Source organism: Littorina saxatilis, linkage group LG13 (genome assembly GCF_037325665.1).
Source record: "Littorina saxatilis isolate snail1 linkage group LG13, US_GU_Lsax_2.0, whole genome shotgun sequence".
Taxonomy (NCBI): Eukaryota; Metazoa; Mollusca; class Gastropoda; order Littorinimorpha; family Littorinidae; genus Littorina; species Littorina saxatilis.
This window is the reverse complement of record NC_090257.1, coordinates 37,582,279-37,602,812: the sequence shown is the minus strand read 5'-3', so window position 1 is coordinate 37,602,812 and position 20,534 is coordinate 37,582,279. Positions and strand designations below refer to the sequence as shown.

At 40.8% G+C, this 20,534-nt stretch overlaps 1 protein-coding gene across 1 annotated transcript in view; it reads left to right on the top strand.

Annotated features, from left to right (window-relative positions):
• LOC138945885 (mucin-2-like) overlaps nt 1–20,534 on the top strand; it is a gene marked incomplete at its 5' end in the record, with an annotated part of 36,621 nt that overhangs the window by 11,880 nt on the left and 4,207 nt on the right. The window contains 2 exon segments of the mRNA XM_070317405.1: nt 3,953–4,216; nt 12,428–12,691. Coding sequence (XP_070173506.1) covers nt 3,953–4,216; nt 12,428–12,691 — 528 coding nt within the window.

Sequence of the window (20,534 nt, the reverse complement as noted above, 5' to 3'; positions counted from 1 at the left end):
ATTTTTAGAATGCAATTCCGGGCTCCAAAGCGCGTCAGATGTTCGAGATGTTACGTCATACTTGCGTGTGACGTCACTAACGTAACGTGTTTATTATTTTTCTTCCAGTCCAAACATTTTTACAGAGCTGCCATCATATTTGCGAGTTCAGTAAGTTTTTGGCATATGCCCCTTCTTTCAAATGTCTTAAGACTTTTCGTTCTGCATTTTGCGATGACAGAGATAAGTTGCAAACTGACCATGAGTCGCCGCAGCAATTATCAACATTGATTGGGTCTTTGAGAGTGAATGTTAATAATCGTTGTCTTCAGAAACACGAATCCACAGCCACGATGGTTCCACATTTCAAATAAACAGGCTTTTACTTTGACAATCCACGTTTCACCTGAAGCTCAAACCCATTCACTGCCTCGAATTGTCTCATGTGAACTTTGTTTTGTTTGTTACCCAGCTCGTTATGGATGAAAACTCGTGACAATGATGACAATGTAGGCTACGTTATTTGAGTTAATAGCCAATAGTTTTAGTTTAAAGAAAACAATACCATTTAATTTTAGGGGAAGGGCTCCTAATATGGACCGGCTCCTAATATGGAACACCTCCTGTTCTGACAAACTAACGGCGCTAGAGCGCTCAAAACAATTTTCATTGGCTGTATTCACCCTCTCTGGCTAACTTGCTCATGTCAAAACAGTTACAGAAACACAAACCTCAAAACTGTTAGGCTTTTTCTCTTTGTTTCACTTTTGGCAGGGTTCACTCTAAATTTGCCACCTAAAACGGACTCGTTTCTGTCCACAGCCAAAGCTTTTATCACACAAAAATTCCTGTATATGACAGCTAAGACCGTATTTGTTACAATTTAGCAGTGTTGACCCCAAGTTTCTACTTCAAACAAAAAATAATAGAAAAATCTCAAAGTATGTGTGAGTCCCCTTATATGGGCTGTGCTTAGGCTGTGTATTGGATTGTCACTGTATGCCTGCATTATTAGATGTCAGTAATAATTATATGTGCTGATTGTTCTCTTTGCCTGCGCGCGTATAGTATGTTGGTTATGTTTGGTTATAGTATGTTTGCTTATGTTTGGTCGTTATTTTTGCCTGTGCGTGTATTGTATGTTTGGTCGTTTTCTTTGCCTGTGCATGTATAGTTGTTGGTTATGTTTGGTCGGTTTCTTTGCCTGTGCGTGTATAGTATGCTTGGTCGATGTATGTATTGTAAAGCGCTAAGAGTAGACAATTTTCTAGAATAGCGCTATAAAAGTTTGCATTATTATTTAAGTTATTGAGACATTCCAGTGCACTAAGGGATTTATAGAACAAATCGAGAAAATTCATTATTGAACGAAGCGCATAGCGCTGAGTTCAATAATTATTTTCGAGATTTGCTCTATAAATCCCTTAGTGCACTGGGATTGTTTCAATAACGATATTGTCAGTACCGCCAGAGAAAAAAGAAGATTCAAAGCGCACATTTTGCAACGCGCATTTGGATAGGCGTAACTGTGTGGTCAGGTTTGTGTCACTGGATCTACTTTTGTGTGGGCTGCCTCAAGTGTGTCGTGCTTTCGTCACACGCAAACTCTTGTTTTAATTTCTGTTGGTAAATTCCAGAGTAGCGTTAAGCTAAAAAGTGATGATCTTTAACAGAGACCTCATTTAAACTCGGAGAAAGGACTCTGCCCTTAATTCTTTGCGATTCGAAACCTTCATCGAGCTTCGACAGATTGACTGTGCAGAGTGTTGCCCCTTGAATTGACTCCGGCCAAGGCCACGGTTAGCAGACTCGGATTTTCAAAGTAAATGTGGTATGTTTCTTCTGTTGTATCTTCACTCATCGGGGAGACTGGTACTATTATATATGAACCGTAAGAATGCTGTGAACCCTACACGTAGTATGTCCCCATCGTTTGCTTGTTCACATTTGCCCAACATGTTAATTTGCTGCGAGGTTTATGTCGTCTGCTAGGGCGGCTAGGGCAAGCGAACAACGGCACTGCACTGCAGTCTCATTTCAAAAACAACAGTGGTACGTTATCGGAATAACACTTGTGTTTTCTGTTAGCTGCTGGGAATTGTATACTAACTCATCATTTGGTAATATGGATAATAAGCTACGGCATAATTATGAGAAGATTCTTCGCAAGTCGAAACTGAAAAATAGACACAGCGGGTTCTATTTTTAGATCAGTGGCAACTGTGGCACAGGCACATGCAATCTGTCAGAAAAAAACCACTTCTGCTTTAATTGAGAAGCAGGAATTTATAGTATTTTGGTATTGTGGAGAATATAAGCTACATGTCATTAATTAATTCTGAGGATGAGAGCACAGTCTCGCTTAGGCAAAGGGCGGAAGAATACGCTCTGTGGAAAAGTTAGCGCACTCCAAGAGTGCGCTAACAGTTTTAGCGCATCGCCATTAGCCAATCAACTGGTTCACATCAGTCATGTGACACCAGTACTTACTGACAATTATTATTATTATTATGGACCACCTTCAACAAAAAATAAAAGCCAAAGGCTATTTTCATTTATTCATTAAGAAACTTGCTGGAAATAACCTATAACTAGCCCTCGAGATTTAAAAAAATATAACAAATAGTCTTCTTTTTGTGGAAGTTGATAAGTTCACTTATTTTCACTCTGTTTTTGATAAGCTTTTTTAGTTTCCTGGTGTGCTTCAAGTAATGCTCTCATCGACCCGAAACAAATAAATCTAAAGCATACTTTAATTAGTCTGACTTGCACACTAAGTTGTATCATGTTATTTTGAAGTAATGGGGTCTTTTTACAGTGATTCGTGAAGGCCGCTTCACTGGTCCATATTAGGCGCCCAAGCTCCTAATATGGACTATTTGTGATTTTTTTCTGTATTTAATTTTTGCTGAATATCTATCAAAGCTATTTCACTCTAATTAGGCCTAACGGTTAACCTAAGAGAGAAGGACTACCAAACACAAAATGAAACGTCTTCGCAAGAAAACAAGCTAGTTATCAGCATGAAACAAAAAGTGGTCCATATTAGGAGCCCTTCCCCTATTTCGTAAAATGGTTCATAATAAATGTCCATCGGGATCAACCTCTTGCCACCACCTTCCGTAAGTCCATATCATTATAGAAGACGACCACTAGAAAGATATGTATGTATCGGCACATAGGACAGACATTGTTCGAACATCCTTCATTCCCTCAACAACTATTGTAATACTATGGGCTAACCTTCAAAATATGGTTTGAACACAAACTCAAGAAGTGAGTTTAATAAGCGTTATTTATGAAGTCCCGATTTCGATGTACCAGTTAATTGTTATTGTGGAGAAGAAAAAAAACCGGTAAGAAATTCAACACTGCTGAATGCGTTTAAATATTATTACTCTCAATTCCGATTTGTGTAAGCGACACTGACTTGAAAGAAAATAGTCAAACAGTATTTGTTCAACTACGCATTGTGTGCAGGTACGAGGTATGTCAACAAATAAACTCAATGCCCATGCATGTGAACTTAAAGCATGTACATATGTAATTAAAAGGCAGCGATCAATATCAAATTTGTATCAATAAGTTGGTATTTGAGTCTATGCGGTCATTTCATAACTGAATCTGGCCGACTGATCTGTTGGATGTGTTTGTATGTTGGCCTGAGTGTGTGTGTGTGTATGTGTGTGTGTGTGTGTGTGTGTGTGTATGTGTGTGTGTGTGTGTGTGTGTGTGTGTGTGTGAGCGCTCGCGTGCATGATTACTAGTGTGTGTGTGTGTGTGTGTGTGTGTGTGTGTGAGTGTATGTGTGTGTGTGTGTGTGCGAGCGTGTGTGTGCATTCGTACATGCGTACGTGCGTGTGTGTGTGTGTGTGTGTGTGTGTGTGTGTGTGTGTGTGTGTGTGTGTGTGTGATTATCGGGATTTTAGGTTGAATAAACGCTGATAAAGTGACGTGACAATATTCCACGCAGGCACGAGTGGACCAGCACCGCGTCAAGAATGGGAATGCACGGCAGACGGACCGCAGTACATTCCATATCAAGACACGTTCCCCGACAGATGCAACGAATACCAGTGGTGTGTGAATGGCATCCCAAATGACCAAACCTGCAGTGGGACCACTGTGTTCACCCAGGCTGGAGACAATCCCTGTGACTTCCCTTCCAACACTACGTACTGCGGCCAACTGCAGTCGACAATAACAACTCAAGCGCCTTCCGAAAACGCAACGACAGGTAATGCAAATGCTATAAGATGTTTGGTGGCTTTTTTTTTTACAGACCAGGTTTTCCTATTGGTCCGAGGGAAGTATAGATCTTCTTTTTCATCCGTATCGACCATGACAGAAGGCCGAGGTTGAAGTTAACTCAAGACTCAAGATTCAAGACTCAAAGACTCAAAATGTTAATGTCCTTATAAAAACAAGGAAAATTACCATTCAGTGTCGGGCGGTAATACATCGCATTTAGTAGATGTAACAGAAGTCGATATGCTCCCCGAGGACCAACAACAAAATGCTAGTTTGACAAGCCACCAAACATTGTTTTTGTCATCATTTTGGAAGAACAAAAATACGCACAATAAGTGACGGGGAACCATATTCTCCGCGTCATTTTTAGAATGCAATTCCGGGCTCCAAAGCGCGTCAGATATTCGAGATGTTACGTCATACTTGCGTGTGACGTCACTAACGTAACGTGTTTATTATTTTTCTTCCAGTCCAAACATTTTTACAGAGCTGCCATCATATTTGCGAGTTCAGTAAGTTTTTGGCATATGCCCCTTCTTTCAAATGTCTTAAGACTTTTCGTTCTGCATTTTGCGATGACAGAGATAAGTTGCAAACTGACCATGAGTCGCCGCAGCAATTATCAACATTGATTGGGTCTTTGAGAGTGAATGTTAATAATCGTTGTCTTCAGAAACACGAATCCACAGCCACGATGGTTCCACACTTCAAATAAACAGGCTTTTATTTGACAATCCACGTTTTACCTGAAGCTCAAACCATTCACTGCCTCGAATTGTCTCATGTGAACTTTGTTTTGTTTGTTACCCAGCTCGTTATGGATGAAAACTCGTGACAATGATGACAATGTAGGCTACGTTATTTGAGTTTTTTTTTTTTTTTTTTTTTTTTTTTTTTTTTTCTTCTTTTTTCAACTTTATATTATACAAAACATAAATTTCTGTCTAATGTTTAACTCTAATTCCAATAAAATACGTAAGTCTAACTTCTTCCCATACTTAAATTTTCCTATGGTCATTTTTGTTATCAAAATACAATAATTTATAAAGTAAATTTGATCGTTTTTTAAATTTTCATTCCAAAAACCAAATAATATATCTGTTTCATTCAAAGTTATATTATAATAAATTTGCTTAAAAATAAAGTCTTTACATAGTTTCCAAACGTTCCTCACCTCTTGACAATGAAAAAAGAAGTGCTCAAGTGTATCCAGTTCATTACAAACTTCACAATTATTAGTTTGACATAAACCCATCTTGTTTAGTAAAATATTCGTTGGGTAAATTCTGTGTAAAATTTTCCAATGAAGCAGACGCAGTCGTTCTTCTTTTGTACAATTAACAGCTAACAGCCAGTGTCTTGATTCCAGAACAATATTATGCTTTCTTTGCCAAAAAGAACAGGCGCTCGGAGTTTGTACCTCGAAATTAACCAAAACAGTTCTTATTTCCCTTGGTGTAATATTACCAATACGAGTCAAACCCTGCAACAGAACATATCGGTATGGCAATGCGTTAATCAGTTTTGTTTTAAGTGCTGTACATAACGCATTATACTCAAATTGTCTGGCTGGTTTATAAGCAACCTTTTGACATAATTCTTCAAATGAAATCATGTCACCGATTTCATTCATGACATCCTTTACATGATAAATATGACATTTAATAAAATCTTTGAAAAAGAGGCATTTATGTTTATATTGTATATTCATGTTGTTCCATATACATTGATTCATCAATGGAACAGGTGTGGCATCATACTTTTCATACAAAATGTGTTTGTTGTCTAGCCAGGTTAACAATACTTGTCTCCAAAAGACTGATCTGCAGTTAACAACGCCAACCAGCTTCTTGGAGGATGCATTAGAGTCAAAACAGGACAAACCATTACCCAAACTTGAAAAAACATATCTAGGAGTGACAGACCAGTAATTGTCTGTAGAGTTCTGCAGACCAATAGCCCACGACATCATAAATGAGTTGTGCATATCCACAACATTTATCATATTTAATCCACCATCATCTTTTAATTTACACATAATTGTTCGTTTTACTTTTTCAAACGCCCGTGTATTTGAATATTTTTTCTTCCAAATAAACCTGAACAAAATGGAATTAATTTGATGTAAAACATGATAAGGCACTGCTAGAGACTGGAAGATATAAACGAACTGAGATATAAGAAAGGTTTTAACAATGCAAATTTTACCTTGTATACTTAAGTTTCTTTTGGACCAATTAAAAATTATTTGTTGCATACGTTGAATTTTTTTAGACCAGTTGTCTTCAATTGATGACGCAGGTATATTGTTTGAAAAAACAATTCCAACGATTTTTACTTTCCGTTTCCATTTAAGACCAAAATATTGGTCAGTACAGTATTTGTTTGACCCAATCCACATGGCTTCAGTTTTATTTACATTCACTTCTAAATTGGAAACAGCTTTAAACATGTTTAAAATATGTAAAGCTCTTTCCAGATCTCTTTGATCATGTAAAAAAAGGGTGACATCATCGGCATATAAGAGCAGTTTTAGGACCCTCATTGGTGATACCTCAAAAGGTGACATGGGTAGCCGGATACCCTCAACATCTTCATCTGAACGAATCTTAATTGCTAACAATTCAAGGGCTATAATAAATGCCATCGGCGAGAATGGGCATCCTTGACGGATACCTGATTCCACAGGGAAATGCTCAGATATCCACCCTGTATAATTAATACAACTTTGACTGTTATTCATGATAACCGAAGCCCATTTCTTAAAATTGTCTCCAAAACCAAACTTATCAAAAGCAAACAAAATAAAGTCTTTGGATATGCTATCAAAAGCGCGTCGAAAATCAACTGCCAATAAAACTCCAGGTTTATCCATTGTATTCATAATATCTATGGTGTCATCAATAAGTCTAATCATTGTGCTAATTTTCCTACCTTTCATAAAACCAACCTGATTTTCATGAATAATATCACCGGTTACAGTTGAAAGTCTCCTTGCCAGACATTTTGCGAGGATCTTGTAATCTGTGTTAGTCAGAGATATGGGTCTCCAATTCCCGAGATCATCTCTGGGCAATTCTTTCCCTTTATGGATTAATGTCAAGACAGCTTGTTTTTGAGTGGTCGATAACTCGCCATTAGCAAAGGATGATATAAAGGAGGCATGAACTACATCCCTAATCTTCAGCCAAAATACTTTATAAAAACAGGTGGTGAGGCCATCTAGACCTGGGGCTGAATCGTTATTTAATAGTTTTAGAGCAACTGTTAATTCCTCTTTGGTAATATCAGAATCTAGATTGCCTTTTTGGTCATTGGAGAGAAACGGTATATTCAAATCTTGTACAAATTCCTGTGCGCTCACTTCGTTAAATTCAGATTGTTTTTCATATGCATCTTTAAAAAAACGTACCTGCTCTTTCATAATTTCTTGCTGTGTATTTACTACCCTTCCATCTTTTGTTTGCAACCGGTCCATAATTTTCATATTGGCTTTACTTTTTTCCAAGTTCAAAAAATATTTGGTGTTCTTCTCCCCTTCTTCAATAAACTGGACACGGGAACGAACTTGGGCACTTTTGGCTTTTTCCAGTGACAGTACCTCAAGCTCTGATTTAATATTTTCTCTCTTTATCAAAAGTGTCTCATCCTGTGGTTTATTGGCTAATAGTGTATCAGATTCATCTAATTCCCTCTGAAGAGAAACACAATAATTAGTTTGTTTTCGTTTCCTTCCTGCTGCATAGGCTGTACACAAATCACGCATTCGTACTTTCAATAATTCCCATTTTAAGTGAGCATTCGTATCCATATTTTCTAATAAAAAGGCATCAATCAAATCATTCATCAGATCAACAAAAAATTTATCACTCAATAATTGGTTATTGAATTTCCAATAAGAGGGACCACGTTTGATATTTACAAACTGAATTTTGAGTTCAAGCAAACGATGATCTGTGTGTGGTACTGACAAAATATTACAAAAAAGGGTTTTATCAAATAAATGATCAGAAACGAAAATATAATCGAGACGACGGGCTATAAAGGGGTTCTTCCTACTCCAGGAAAACTCCCTTTCATCTGTGTGAAACAGGCGCCATACATCATTTAAGACATTATTATTTAAGAATTGCTGGAAATTTACCACATCAACCGTTTTATGCTTTTCTCCACTTACAATATCTAAATCGTTATTCAAAACACAATTAAAATCACCACAGATTATTTTCTCACCATCTAAATTTTCTAAATACTCATTTACTTGTTTCCACAATTGACTTTTTTCCAAAGAATTATTAGGAAAATAAACGTTCACCACGTAAAAACAATTGTTATCCGAAATAATTTTCACACATAATATTCTTTCTGTTTTAAACATTATTTCCACATCACAACTGTAACTCTTTTTCATTAGGATCATTTGTCCCATTCTTTGACATGTAAGTGATGAGTGATACACTTTTCCACCCCATTCTCTCTCCCACTGGTCTTTTACATCGTCAGTAATGTACGATTCTTGCAAACATATTAAATCATACTTTCTTTTTTTAAATAAATCAAATAATGATCTTCTTTTTCTTTTGTTGCGCAATCCTCTCACATTAAGAGAACATATTGAAACGCCATTCATTACACACGTCTATCATAATGTCGCAAAAACCATCTCGTTGTCCTTTAACATAGCCAAGTCGCGAGGCACGTGAAAGCACACGTAAACACGGGGGCGCGGTCACGGGTTACGGGTCAGCATAGGGAACTGTCCGCATCCTGTGAGTTGCTGAGTTCGTTTTCAGGCCTGGTGCACGTGTCATTGTTTGCATCGCTAGTGTTGTCGGATGTGCGTGACACTGATAGCCTCGCTTGTTTCGTGTTCTGCGTTGTCGGGCTCATGTTTTGTTGCGGAGATCCGGAGCGTGATCGTTGTCGCTTCGCTGAGCTGCCGTCTCTTTTACTAAATCCGTGCAGGGTGCGCTGCCCAGAGATATGTTTAGGCTTCGTCGTCCTAGAGCGACCTCTGTCTCTGCTGGGAGAGGTACTGGGACTTCGTTGTCTCTGTCTCTCTGGCGCCTTGGGCTGTGTGCTAGTGTTGGACGGGGGAGGGGGAGGGGGAGGAGGATGGGGAGGGGGCATGTTGTTGACAGGGGTCATGTCACAGTCAGGGTCACCTGCTTTGTGGTTGTCTTTTAGACACTGCTTGCATTTAACGGGGTTGGGGCACTGTGCTGTGGAGTGAGACTGTTCAAAGCAGCGCCCACATTCTGCGTGCAGTTGCCGGACTCTCTTTGCCTGTTCTCTATGGTAGAGGGTAGCTTTAAAGGGGCCTATGCTAACTGTACGGGGGAGGGGTTCGGGGGGAGTGGTAATGTAGAGAAACCGCCTGCCTGTTTTCCATCTGGTGAGTTTGCCGTTGCTGTCTCTATCCCTTTCTAGAATAATCTTGGAGCGAAGTTCAACTCCCAGAGAATGCACAGCTTTGGAGATTTCCAGATCAGAAAAAGAAAGTGGAATGTTACTCACAGTGACTTTAGTCGAAGGGCTCTCATCCTGCCTACCATCCGCTGCTAGCACAATGAAGGGATTTTTGTCAGTGACAGAGACTTGTACCCCCCGCACAACAAAACCACCGATAAGTAAGGTGTGTCTACCTTCTTTGGTAGCAGGGTACACACGCCATAGGCCACCGATGCGTTGGGCACCCTCTATAGAGTTATGACCGCTGGCTCTCTCTGCAGCCGCACACAGTTCAGCTGTCGAAAACTCCTTAGTTTCAAAGGCGGGCAGGTTATTGTTTTTGATGAACACCGGCAGCGTTGAGTTAGTCGTACTGTCCGACATGATTATTACAGGTGGAAAGACATAAACAAAGAAAGAAAAAAAGAAAAAAAAAACACGAGAGAAAGAAAAAAAGAAAAAAAAACAATGGCTAGAAACTAAGAAAGGGCGGAATATAGCACACACTCTTATAAAAAGACAGAATGAAAAAGACTTAGCAATGTAGTATCATCCAGACGATGGTCGAATGTTGAGCGATATTATCCAGCCACAGAGTACATCGAGAAACAGTTCACACACAGGTAACCGGTCACTGGTAAGCGTGAGGAAGGGCGCAGCTACGGCCAGGCACGTCTTGACAGCGTGAGGATAGCTCAGTGAATGACGAACTTCGAAGTTGTAATTCTTGATGAACCATCGTGTGATATGTTTGAGGTTCAGATCGTAAACAAATACACAATCGTCCGATTCAAACCGTACTTCTTTGCTCGAGACCATTCAAGTTGTCAACAGTGATCCTTGTTATCTGCATGTTGCGACTCCGGACGGCGGATCAAGTCCACTTTCGCTTTTGTACGTTATTTGAGTTAATAGCCACTAGTTTTAGTTTAAAGAAGACAACACCATTTAATTTTAGGGGAAGGGCTCCTAATATGGACCGGCTCCTAATATGGAACACCTCCTGTTCTGACAAACTAACGGCGCTAGAGCGCTCAAAAAAATTTTCATTGGCTGTATTCACCCTCTCTGGCTAACTTGCTCATGTCAAAACAGTTACAGAAACACAAACCTCAAAACTGTTAGGCTTTTTCTCTTTGTTTCACTTTTGGCAGGGTTCACTCTAAATGTGCCACCTAAAACGGACTCGTTTCTGTCCACAGCCAAAGCTTTTATCACACACAAAATCCTGTATATGACAGCTAAGACCGTATTTGTTACATTTTAGCAGTGTTGACCCGAAGTTTCTACTTCAAACAAAAAAAAATAGAAAAATCTCAAAGTATGTGTGAGTCCCCTTATATGGACCACCTTCAACAAAAAATAAAAGCCAAAGGCTATTTTCATTTATTCATTAAGAAACTTGCTGGAAATAACCTATAACTAGCCCTCGAGATTTAAAAAAATATAACAAATAGTCTTCTTTTTGTGGAAGTTGATAAGTTCACTTATTTTCACTCTGTTTTTGATAAGCTTCTTTAGTTTCCTGGTGTGCTTCAAGTAATGCTCTCATCGACCCGAAACAAATAAATCTAAAGCATACTTTAATAAGTCTGACTTGCACACTAAGCTGTATCATGTTATTTTGAAGTAATGGGGTCTTTTTACAGTGATTCGTGAAGGCCGCTTCACTGGTCCATATTAGGCGCCCAAGCTCCTAATATGGACTATTTGTGATTTTTTTCTGTATTTAATTTTTGCTGAATATCTATCAAAGCTATTTCACTCTAATTAGGCCTAACGGTTAACCTAAGAGAGAAGGACTACCAAACACAAAATGAAACGTCTTCGCAAGAAAACAAGCTAGTTATCAGCATGAAACAAAAAGTGGTCCATATTAGGAGCCCTTCCCCTATTTTGTAAAATGGTTCATAATAAATGTCCATCGGGGTCAACCTCTTGCCACCACCTTCCGTAAGGCCATATCATTATAGAAGACGACCACTAGAAAGATATGTATGTATCGGCACATAGGACAGACATTGTTCGAACATCCTTCATTCCCTCAACAACTATTGTAATACTATGGGCTAACCTTCAAAATATGGTTTGAACACAAACTCAAGAAGTGAGTTTAATAAGCGTTATTTATGAAGTCCCGATTTCGATGTACCAGTTAATTGTTATTGTGGGGAAGAAAAAAAACCGGTAAGAAATTCAACACTGCGGAATGCGTTTAAATATTATTAATCTCAATTCCGATTTGTGTAAGCGACACTGACTTGAAAGAAAATAGTCAAACAGTATTTGTTCAACTACGCATTGTGTGCAGGTACGAGGTATGTCAACAAATAAACTCAATGCCTATGCATGTGAACTTAAAGCATGTACATATATAATTAAAAGGCAGCGGTCAATATCAAATTTGTATCAATAAGTTGGTATTTGAGTCTATGCGGTCATTTCATAACTGAATCTGGCCGACTGATCTGTTGGATGTGTTTGTATGTTGGCCTGAGTGTGTGTGTGTGTGTGTGTGTGTGTGTGTGTGTGTGCGTGTGTGTGTGTGTGTGTGTGTGTGTGTGTGTGAGTGCATGTGTGTGTGTGTGTGTGTGTGCGAGCGTGTGTGTGCATTCGTACATGCGTACGTGCGTGTGTGCTTGTGCGTGTGTGTGTGTGTGTGTGTGTGTGTGTGTGTGTGTGCGTGATTATCGGGATTTTAGGTTGAATAAACGCTGATAAAGTGACGTGACAATATTCCACGCAGGCACGAGTGGACCAGCACCGCGTCAAGAATGGGAATGCACGGCAGACGGACCGCAGTACATTCCATATCAAGACACGTTCCCCGACAGATGCAACGAATACCAGTGGTGTGTGAATGGCATCCCAAATGACCAAACCTGCAGTGGGACCACTGTGTTCACCCAGGCTGGAGACAATCCCTGTGACTTCCCTTCCAACACTACGTACTGCGGCCAACTGCAGTCGACAATAACAACTCAAGCGCCTTCCGAAAACGCAACGACAGGTAATGCAAATGCTATAAGATGTTTGGTGGCTTTTTTTTTACAGACCAGGTTTTCCTATTGGTCCGAGGGAAGTATAGATCTTCTTTTTCATCCGTATCGACCATGACAGAAGGCCGAGGTTGAAGTTAACTCAAGACTCAAGACTCAAGACTCAAAGACTCAAAATGTTACTGTCCTTATAATAACAAGGAAAATTGCCATCAGTGTCGGGCGGTTACAGACATATAATACATCGCATTTAGTAGATGTAACAGAAGTCGATATGCTCCCCGAGGACCAACAACAAAAATTAATGCTAGTCTGACAAGCCACCAAACATTGTTTTTGTCATCATTTTGGAAGAACAAAAATACGCACAATAAGTGACGGGGAACCATATTCTGCGCGTCATTTTTCAATTCCGGGCTCCAAAGCGCGTCAGATGTTCGAGATGCTACGTCATACTTGTGTGTGACGTCACTAACGTAACCTTATTATTACTTTTCTTCCAGTCCAAAAAATGTTACAGAGCTGCCATCATATTTGCGAGTTCAGTAAGTTTTTGGCATGTGCCCCTTCTTTCAAATGTCTCAAGACTTTTCGTTCTGCATTTTGCGACGACAGAGATTCGATATGCAAACTGACCATGAGTCGCCGCAGCAATTGTCAACATTGATTGGGTCTTTGAGAGTGAATGTTAATAATCGTTGTCTTCAGAAACACGAATCCACAGCCACGATGGTTCCACACTTCAAATAAACAGGCTTTTACTTTGACAATCCACGTTTTACCTGAAGCTCAAACCCATTCACTGCCTCGATTTGTATCATATGAACCTTCTTTTGTTTGTTACCCATTTCGTTATGAATGAAAACTCGTGACAAAACCTGAGATCAACGCATCGATGCAAAAACTGTCATTTTGTAAGTTTGGAACAACAAATCAAGGTCAGAACAGCTATATAATCGCTATTGTATTTTCAGCGTAGCAATAGGGTCCGATATTTAGACTCGAACAAGTATAATGCGACTCGTCTTCGACTCGTCGGCATTATACTTGTCTCGTCTAAATATCGGACCCCATTGCTACGCTGAAAACACAATAGCTGTTAATATACAATTAATCTCAATTTTGACTTGTGTAAGCCAGATGTCTATCATACTAGAAGTTCTCATCCCTCTTCATTGGCTCTATCGACGCCCGTTTTTCACCGCTTGCTTCCCTTTATATAATAAACCGTCCATAGATCGTCGTTCTCCCGAACTAACTCCTTAATATATCATCGAGAATAGAGGATTTTGGGAAACACTTTCATGCGCCTTTCGGCGATTGGTCAATGCATTTCGTATCAATAATGTCGGTCTCGCATGAAATTATCGCTATTTGATATTGCTTTCCAAACTTATACGAAGTGACCGGGAGCGTAGGGTCAGTTACTGAACTAGCCCCGAACAGTGAGATATGGCGAACAGTACACAAATAAGAACGGAGAGACTCGGAAACTTGAGTCACTGAGTCGTCGCCACGCTCGAGAACTCAAATGTAGTAATTGATGTTAAAATCTCCCTCGTCTACAGTGCAATAAAATGGCTCAGTTGGTAGAGTGCCCGCCCGATTGACGGTGCGCTGGTCCTTACTTTTGTGGTCCCGGGTTCGATTCGCTTCGACAGACATTTTATTTTAAAAAAATTCTGAACTCGTAATTCTTGTATTTTATTTCTTTGCTTCATTCCAAACGTTTTGGATGATGTAATAAATCGAAATAATCAAAAAGTTGCATAATTATTGAGTACTTTCAGCGGGACAATTTCCCCAGACTGAATTTCCCAATATATTGTTTTTAGTAACCTCGGCCTTGGTGAAAATATAGTAATGCCCTATAGGTAACACCGCGACTACATTTAATGATGAGACTGACAAGATTGAAAACGTACAAATCACAAATACGAACGGCGAACCGACTAGTCGACAAATGCTCGTTCGATAACCCCGACAGACACCTGGACACGTGGAAGATATGGCGGTTGCAGTTCAAGTATTTGTTTTCACAAGTTTAGGTCAAGAGGGTTCGTGGCGAGTTGGTACACTACGTTGCTTTTAGAGAGAAAATGTAAGTTTTACGCCCTCACGGCAAAGCCATTGGGGGCATGTTACACGGGAAAACCCGGCTTTGTATAAAAATAAAAAAAATAAAAATGTTGGGGGGGGGGGAGATGTAGACAGCTGGCTGCCGGCTGCTAGAGGAGACCTGAAACTTTTTAGGGCGGGGACGTAGCTCAGTTGGTAGCGCGCTGGCTTTGTAGCCAGTTGGTCGCTTTCAGCGTGGGTTCGATCCCCACGTTCAGCGAGAGATTTATTTCTCGGAGTCAACTTTGTGCAGACTCTCTTCGGTGTCCGAACACCCCCGTGTGCACACATGCGCACGAAAAAGATCCCACGTTCATAGCGAAAGTCTCAGGGCTTGGAAAACACGACGACACGCATGCATCATCTCTCGTCTCTGATTATCATGATCGTATTTCGATACTTTGACGAGACAAACCCCATGCTGGTGTGTCGAAGAAGACAGCCACAGTGAGCTTGTTCGAATCAAAGTATCACACCATATCTTCAGCGTATTACCAATACCTGTCCCAATATAGACCAGTTGGTCTAAGATGACGTTAAACCCTAATAGTCAGTCAGTCAGACCTGAAATGGGCTAGGGACCGGGTTGGGTCGTCTTGGGTCAGTGCTGAAATGGTTACTTTATTGGCTGTTGGCCGAACGGACACCCGGGCTTCATATTTTTGCATGCATGTATTCGTGTTTCCAAGGCTTGAGGCTTTCGCTGTGACCCTGGGATCTTTATCGTGCGCATGCGTGCACACGGGGGTGTTCGGACACCGAGGAGAGTCTGCACAAAGTTGACTCTGGGACACACATCCCGCGCCGAACTTGGGGGTTGAACCCACGCTGATAGTAACAACCGGTTTTAAAGCCAGCGCCTCTACCGACTGGGCAAACTCCCCCCCCCTCCCCCCAATTGGTTGGGGTCAAGAAGTTCCATGGAGGGCGGGGGGTATGGAGTAACACATAGTGTTTTGCTCAGAACATTCCCACCCAAGCAGAGCCGCGCTAGGGGTACGCATTACCGTGAAGCTGGCAGTCAGTGCTACCAAATGTCGTCTGTGTCTTCCACTCGGTGGTGACTTAATGTGGGTCTATGTAAGCAGATGCCAGCGCAAGCAATCTGATGCAGAGTCAGGAGGCGGTTTGGTACAAGAGAACCTTAGAGGCCACAGCCTCGGCCGTCTAAGGGATCTGTGTGTCTGGAGGCACATTTGGTTTCTGAGGTTCAAGCGGAGCTGTTGCCTCTGCTCCCAAGTTCCCGTGTCTGGAGGCGTTTTTGGTATGGAAGCAAACCTGTAGGTTGGGGCCTCTGCCTTCCAGGATGCCAGGACTACAAAATATGTGTCTTGGGACACATTTAGCTTAAGATTCCAGAAGTGGATCTGTGCTGTGCTGGGTCTGCTGCAAGCACACTAGAACCAGCTCGCAACAGTTGAGGTGAACAGATTGGTGACCAAGACCATCATCGGTTTTTCTCCGAGTGATGGGTGTGGGCGGAGAAAGTCTCCCAGACTGAGAGCATTCTCCCTTCTGTAGCGGATGAGACTAGACATCTCTTCCTTGAGAGTGTCACAACCTTCAAACACGTGTGTGAGGTGTCCAGTCTTGCCACACTGACAGACTACCTTGTCCCAGTAGATGCGGCTGCTGACCGTGCACAAGCGACGCAACAGGCTCATGGGTCTCGGGGGGAGTGGGAGGTGGTGCCCTTTCCTATTGTAGGGGAGGTGTATCCGTCCTCTCTCTTCACATGTTTGTGACAGTGTCTGCTCTCTTTCCTCTCTTTTTAGCTTGGCTAGCAGCAGTTTGGCTTCCTGGCAGGAGAGCCGGATGTCTGTCACTGGCATGGTTGACATAGCCGCTGCTTTTGCTGCTCTGTCCGCCATTTCATTTCCCCGGATTCCTGTGTGGGATGGCAGCCACATGAGGGAAAAGTCTGTTCCTTTTGTCATAATTTGGTGGGCTAAGAAATGAATTTCAGTTTGCATCTCTCCTCTGTTCTTGGTGCCATATGCAAGTGCTTGCAACAAGGATTTTGAGTCCGTAAGGATGACCGCCCCCAGAGGTGGAGTTGGCAGATCGTTTATCAGTGTGCAGGCCATGTAGATAGCACTGATCCCCTTGTTTAGCTTGTATTTTCGTGTTATATCAAGTCCAGGAATCGACAAGGCACACCCAGCCTCCCCTGACTGCAGGATCGAACCATCTGTGAAGACCTGTAGGTGGCTTTTAAATCGTTGATCGATCTTTTCTTTTGCAACTGTGGCTAGCAGCAATGGGTCTTCTGCCTTTTTGAGGCCGTCTCCATAGTCCATGATCTGATTTGGGGCTTCAAGCAGCCATGGAGGGTAAGGAAGAGTACCACCTGTAACCAGCTTTTCCTTGGACAGGGCACTCTGTTCCCATATGCCCTTCACATGGTTGTATATTGGGAGCACTGTTTGGTATGTATGAGTCTTGCTTTTAGATCCGGCGGTCTCGAATTTGAGTCCTATACTTGGCAAGTGTTTTGCATAACATGTTTTCTCATTTTTTCAACTTTTTCTTGTTTCCTTACTCTATAATTATACTTGCATTTTTTTCATTTTGATTTATCCTAAAGATGTTGAGTCGTGTATTGAAAATCGAATATAGTGCACGAGTGCCATTGAACAGCTTTCCCACAATCCCGTATTCTATTTTTTAGTAACGGAGATTCACAAGGAAAGGTCAAAGGGCAAATGTATCATCGCGTGTCGACTGCTGGTAATTGTAGTGGGCTGCTTCTATTATGAAAAGCTTCTGTGTAAGCGTGATTGACTTGAAAGAAAACAGCGGAACATTATTTGTAAACTACGTGTTGTATGCAGATATTCGTATGAGGTATATCAACAAGTAAACCTATTATATTGCCTATGCATGTGAAGCACTGTACATAATTATGTAGCTATTCTGATGGACACGTAGGGGAATTCGGGGGCTGTGATTGGATGGTCTCACACATCCCTTTTCCGATCATCAAAGCATAATGCTGGGTAATATTGACGGACTGTGTGATGATATCTTCTGCTGTGGTCTGTTGAGACAGTGATATCAAAATCGAGACCGGAGCTCGAGATTTTGATATCACTGTCGAAACAGACCAATAGCAGAAGATATCATCACACAGTCAGTCAATGTTAGATATATTACTAATTCTCTGGTGGATATGTTGTATTTACTGTAAAGAAATTACAAAAGTATTTGTCTCAGTTTTGGCTGTTCCATATCCCTCCCTCTGATTATTATTTCTTTTTGTTCACTCTTTTCTTGTACTTTTCAGCATTTTCAAATGTCTTTTCTTTCAAAAAGTCTTTAGTCACTTGCTCAACTAAATTCTGGGATCATTAAATTTTCATATATATTTGTTTGTTTTTTAAAGGCACAGTGCAGCTCACAGCCTTCGTTTTGCGTTTTTGTTGCAGCTGAGTGCATTTACAGTTCAAAAATCCTCCTATGGTAGTAAAACAAACCCAAAACTACCCAACGACGACATCTGTGAAGCTCGACAGTTTCTTGTTCACGCGAGTGCATAAATTAACCTAGTTATTACGTGGTGTTTGGTCGGAGTTCGATTCAACTGAGTGATTCCGGCCTCCATTTTGTTTTACACAAACTCATGATGATATCTGACATAGTTTGCTAGTGACGTGTATTTTTGTGCATGATGTGTTGATCTACCTGATCTTAATTTAGATCCAAAAATAGGTCAAGACCAGCCGGGTCCGAGTACGAAATTAATTCGTACAAAAATCTTAGTTCTTGACTCTTTGGGTGCAAGTCAATGAAACTTGGTAGTTCTTCAAACGGATAGCTGCCTTAGGTTATGACTAAAAGCCCCAGGGGATCCGTGCACCTGGATTTGACAAGTTCAGTACGTACCTTTAAATTTAGGTGTTTTTGTTTTTGAAGTGAGGAAGCAATAAAGAGGTCGTCGATATCAAAACTGATATCGACGGAAATGTCGTCGATATCACTTTTGCACTGAGCTCAGTTTTGCCCAATTGACCAATGGAAATCCACGTAACATATGAAATAGCAATATCTGTTAATATAATCAAAGGCAGCGCTCAATGACAAATTTGTATCAATTAATAGGTATAGTTGAGTCTGTGCGGTCGTTTTTACATTTAGTCAAGTTTTGACCAAATGTTTTAACATAGATGGGGCATCGAAACGAGGGTCGTGGTGTGTGTGTGTGTGTGTGTGTGTGTGTGTGTGTGTGTGTGTGTGTGTGTGTGTGTGTGTGTGTGTGTGTGTGTGTGTGTGTGTGTGTGTGTGTGTGTGTGTGTGTGTGTGTGTGTGTGTGTGTGTGTGTGTGTGTGTGTGTGTGTAGAGCGATTGAGAGCAAACTAGGGGACTGATCTTTATGAAACTTTACATGAGAGTTCCTGAGTATGATATTCCCAGATGTTTGTTTCATATTTTCAATAAATGTCTGTGATGACGTCATATCCGGCGTTTTGTGAAAGTTGAGGCCGCACTGTCATGCCCTCATTTTTCGATCAAATGGATTGAAATGTTGGTCAAACAATCTTTGACGAAGGCCGGACTTTGGTTTCCCCTTTCAGCTTGGAGGCTTGAAATTAATTAATGATTTTGGTAATTAAACATCCGAACTTTGTATTTGAAAACAATAACTTTATAAAACGATCTTATTCTTCATCATTTTCTGATTCCAATTAACATATATATCTCGACATTCACTGGTCTTAGGGTTTTTGTTTTCAAAGAAGAAAGAAACTTGCTTGAACACGGACCACTTCTCCGAGCAAAATCAACAAACCTAATCACTCGCATTCCACCTCAAGGTCTCGGCCAACCAAGACTATTGCATACTCGCAGCAAAACCGCCGAATGGTGCCGTAAACCAAGAATAGTGACGTAAGAGAATAGAATGTCGTCTTTTGATTTGGAACTTCTTCTGGACAACTGACTCGGATGGTCTTCTGCGTAGTGGTTGGCACGAGATTCTTTTTCTTTTTCGACAGTTCATCCTCCGATACTGTAGCAAAACGTTTCATCTTTTTTTCACTTTCGAGTATGCGGACGACTGAACTTGACCGCTAAAAAGTAGTCCTTTCGGTATTATTACGCCGAGTCTGAACATGAGGTCTGAACATTGTTTTTAGGCAGGATCTAGGTGAAAGCTAGGCTGTTCTTATCTCTGTATACAGTCGAGAGAGAGAGAGAAATACATGTCGAGACATATAAACATGTTATATTCGGATTAAGAACAAGCTCTGAAAAAAAATGAAACGGTTCTTGATTCCAAAAACATATAGATATGTTATGTTTGGATTAAAAACAAGCTCCGAAAGTTAAAAAGAATAGAGATACAGAAAAACGGGCTATCCTGCTCAACACAGCCACTACCGCGCTATACTGGCTTGTCAATTTCACTTCCTTTTCGCCGAACGGAGGACTGACGATGCTATACGGTCTTGGTGAAAAAATGAAGTGCGTTCAGTTTCATTCTGTGAGTTTGACAGCTTGACTAAATGTAGTGATTTCGTCTCACGCCACTTTTAAACTGAATCTTGCCGACTGATCTTGTGTTTATGTGTTGATGTGTGCATAAAGGTGTGTGTGTGTGTGTGTGTGTGTTTGCGCGATCACTCTGCCCACTGTGCAAATCCTACTTTTATTATACGTTTAATAAATATCATTATCAACATTGTCACTTTTGCTTAGGGCTTCTTCTAACTTTTCTTTTACCCTACCAAGATACAA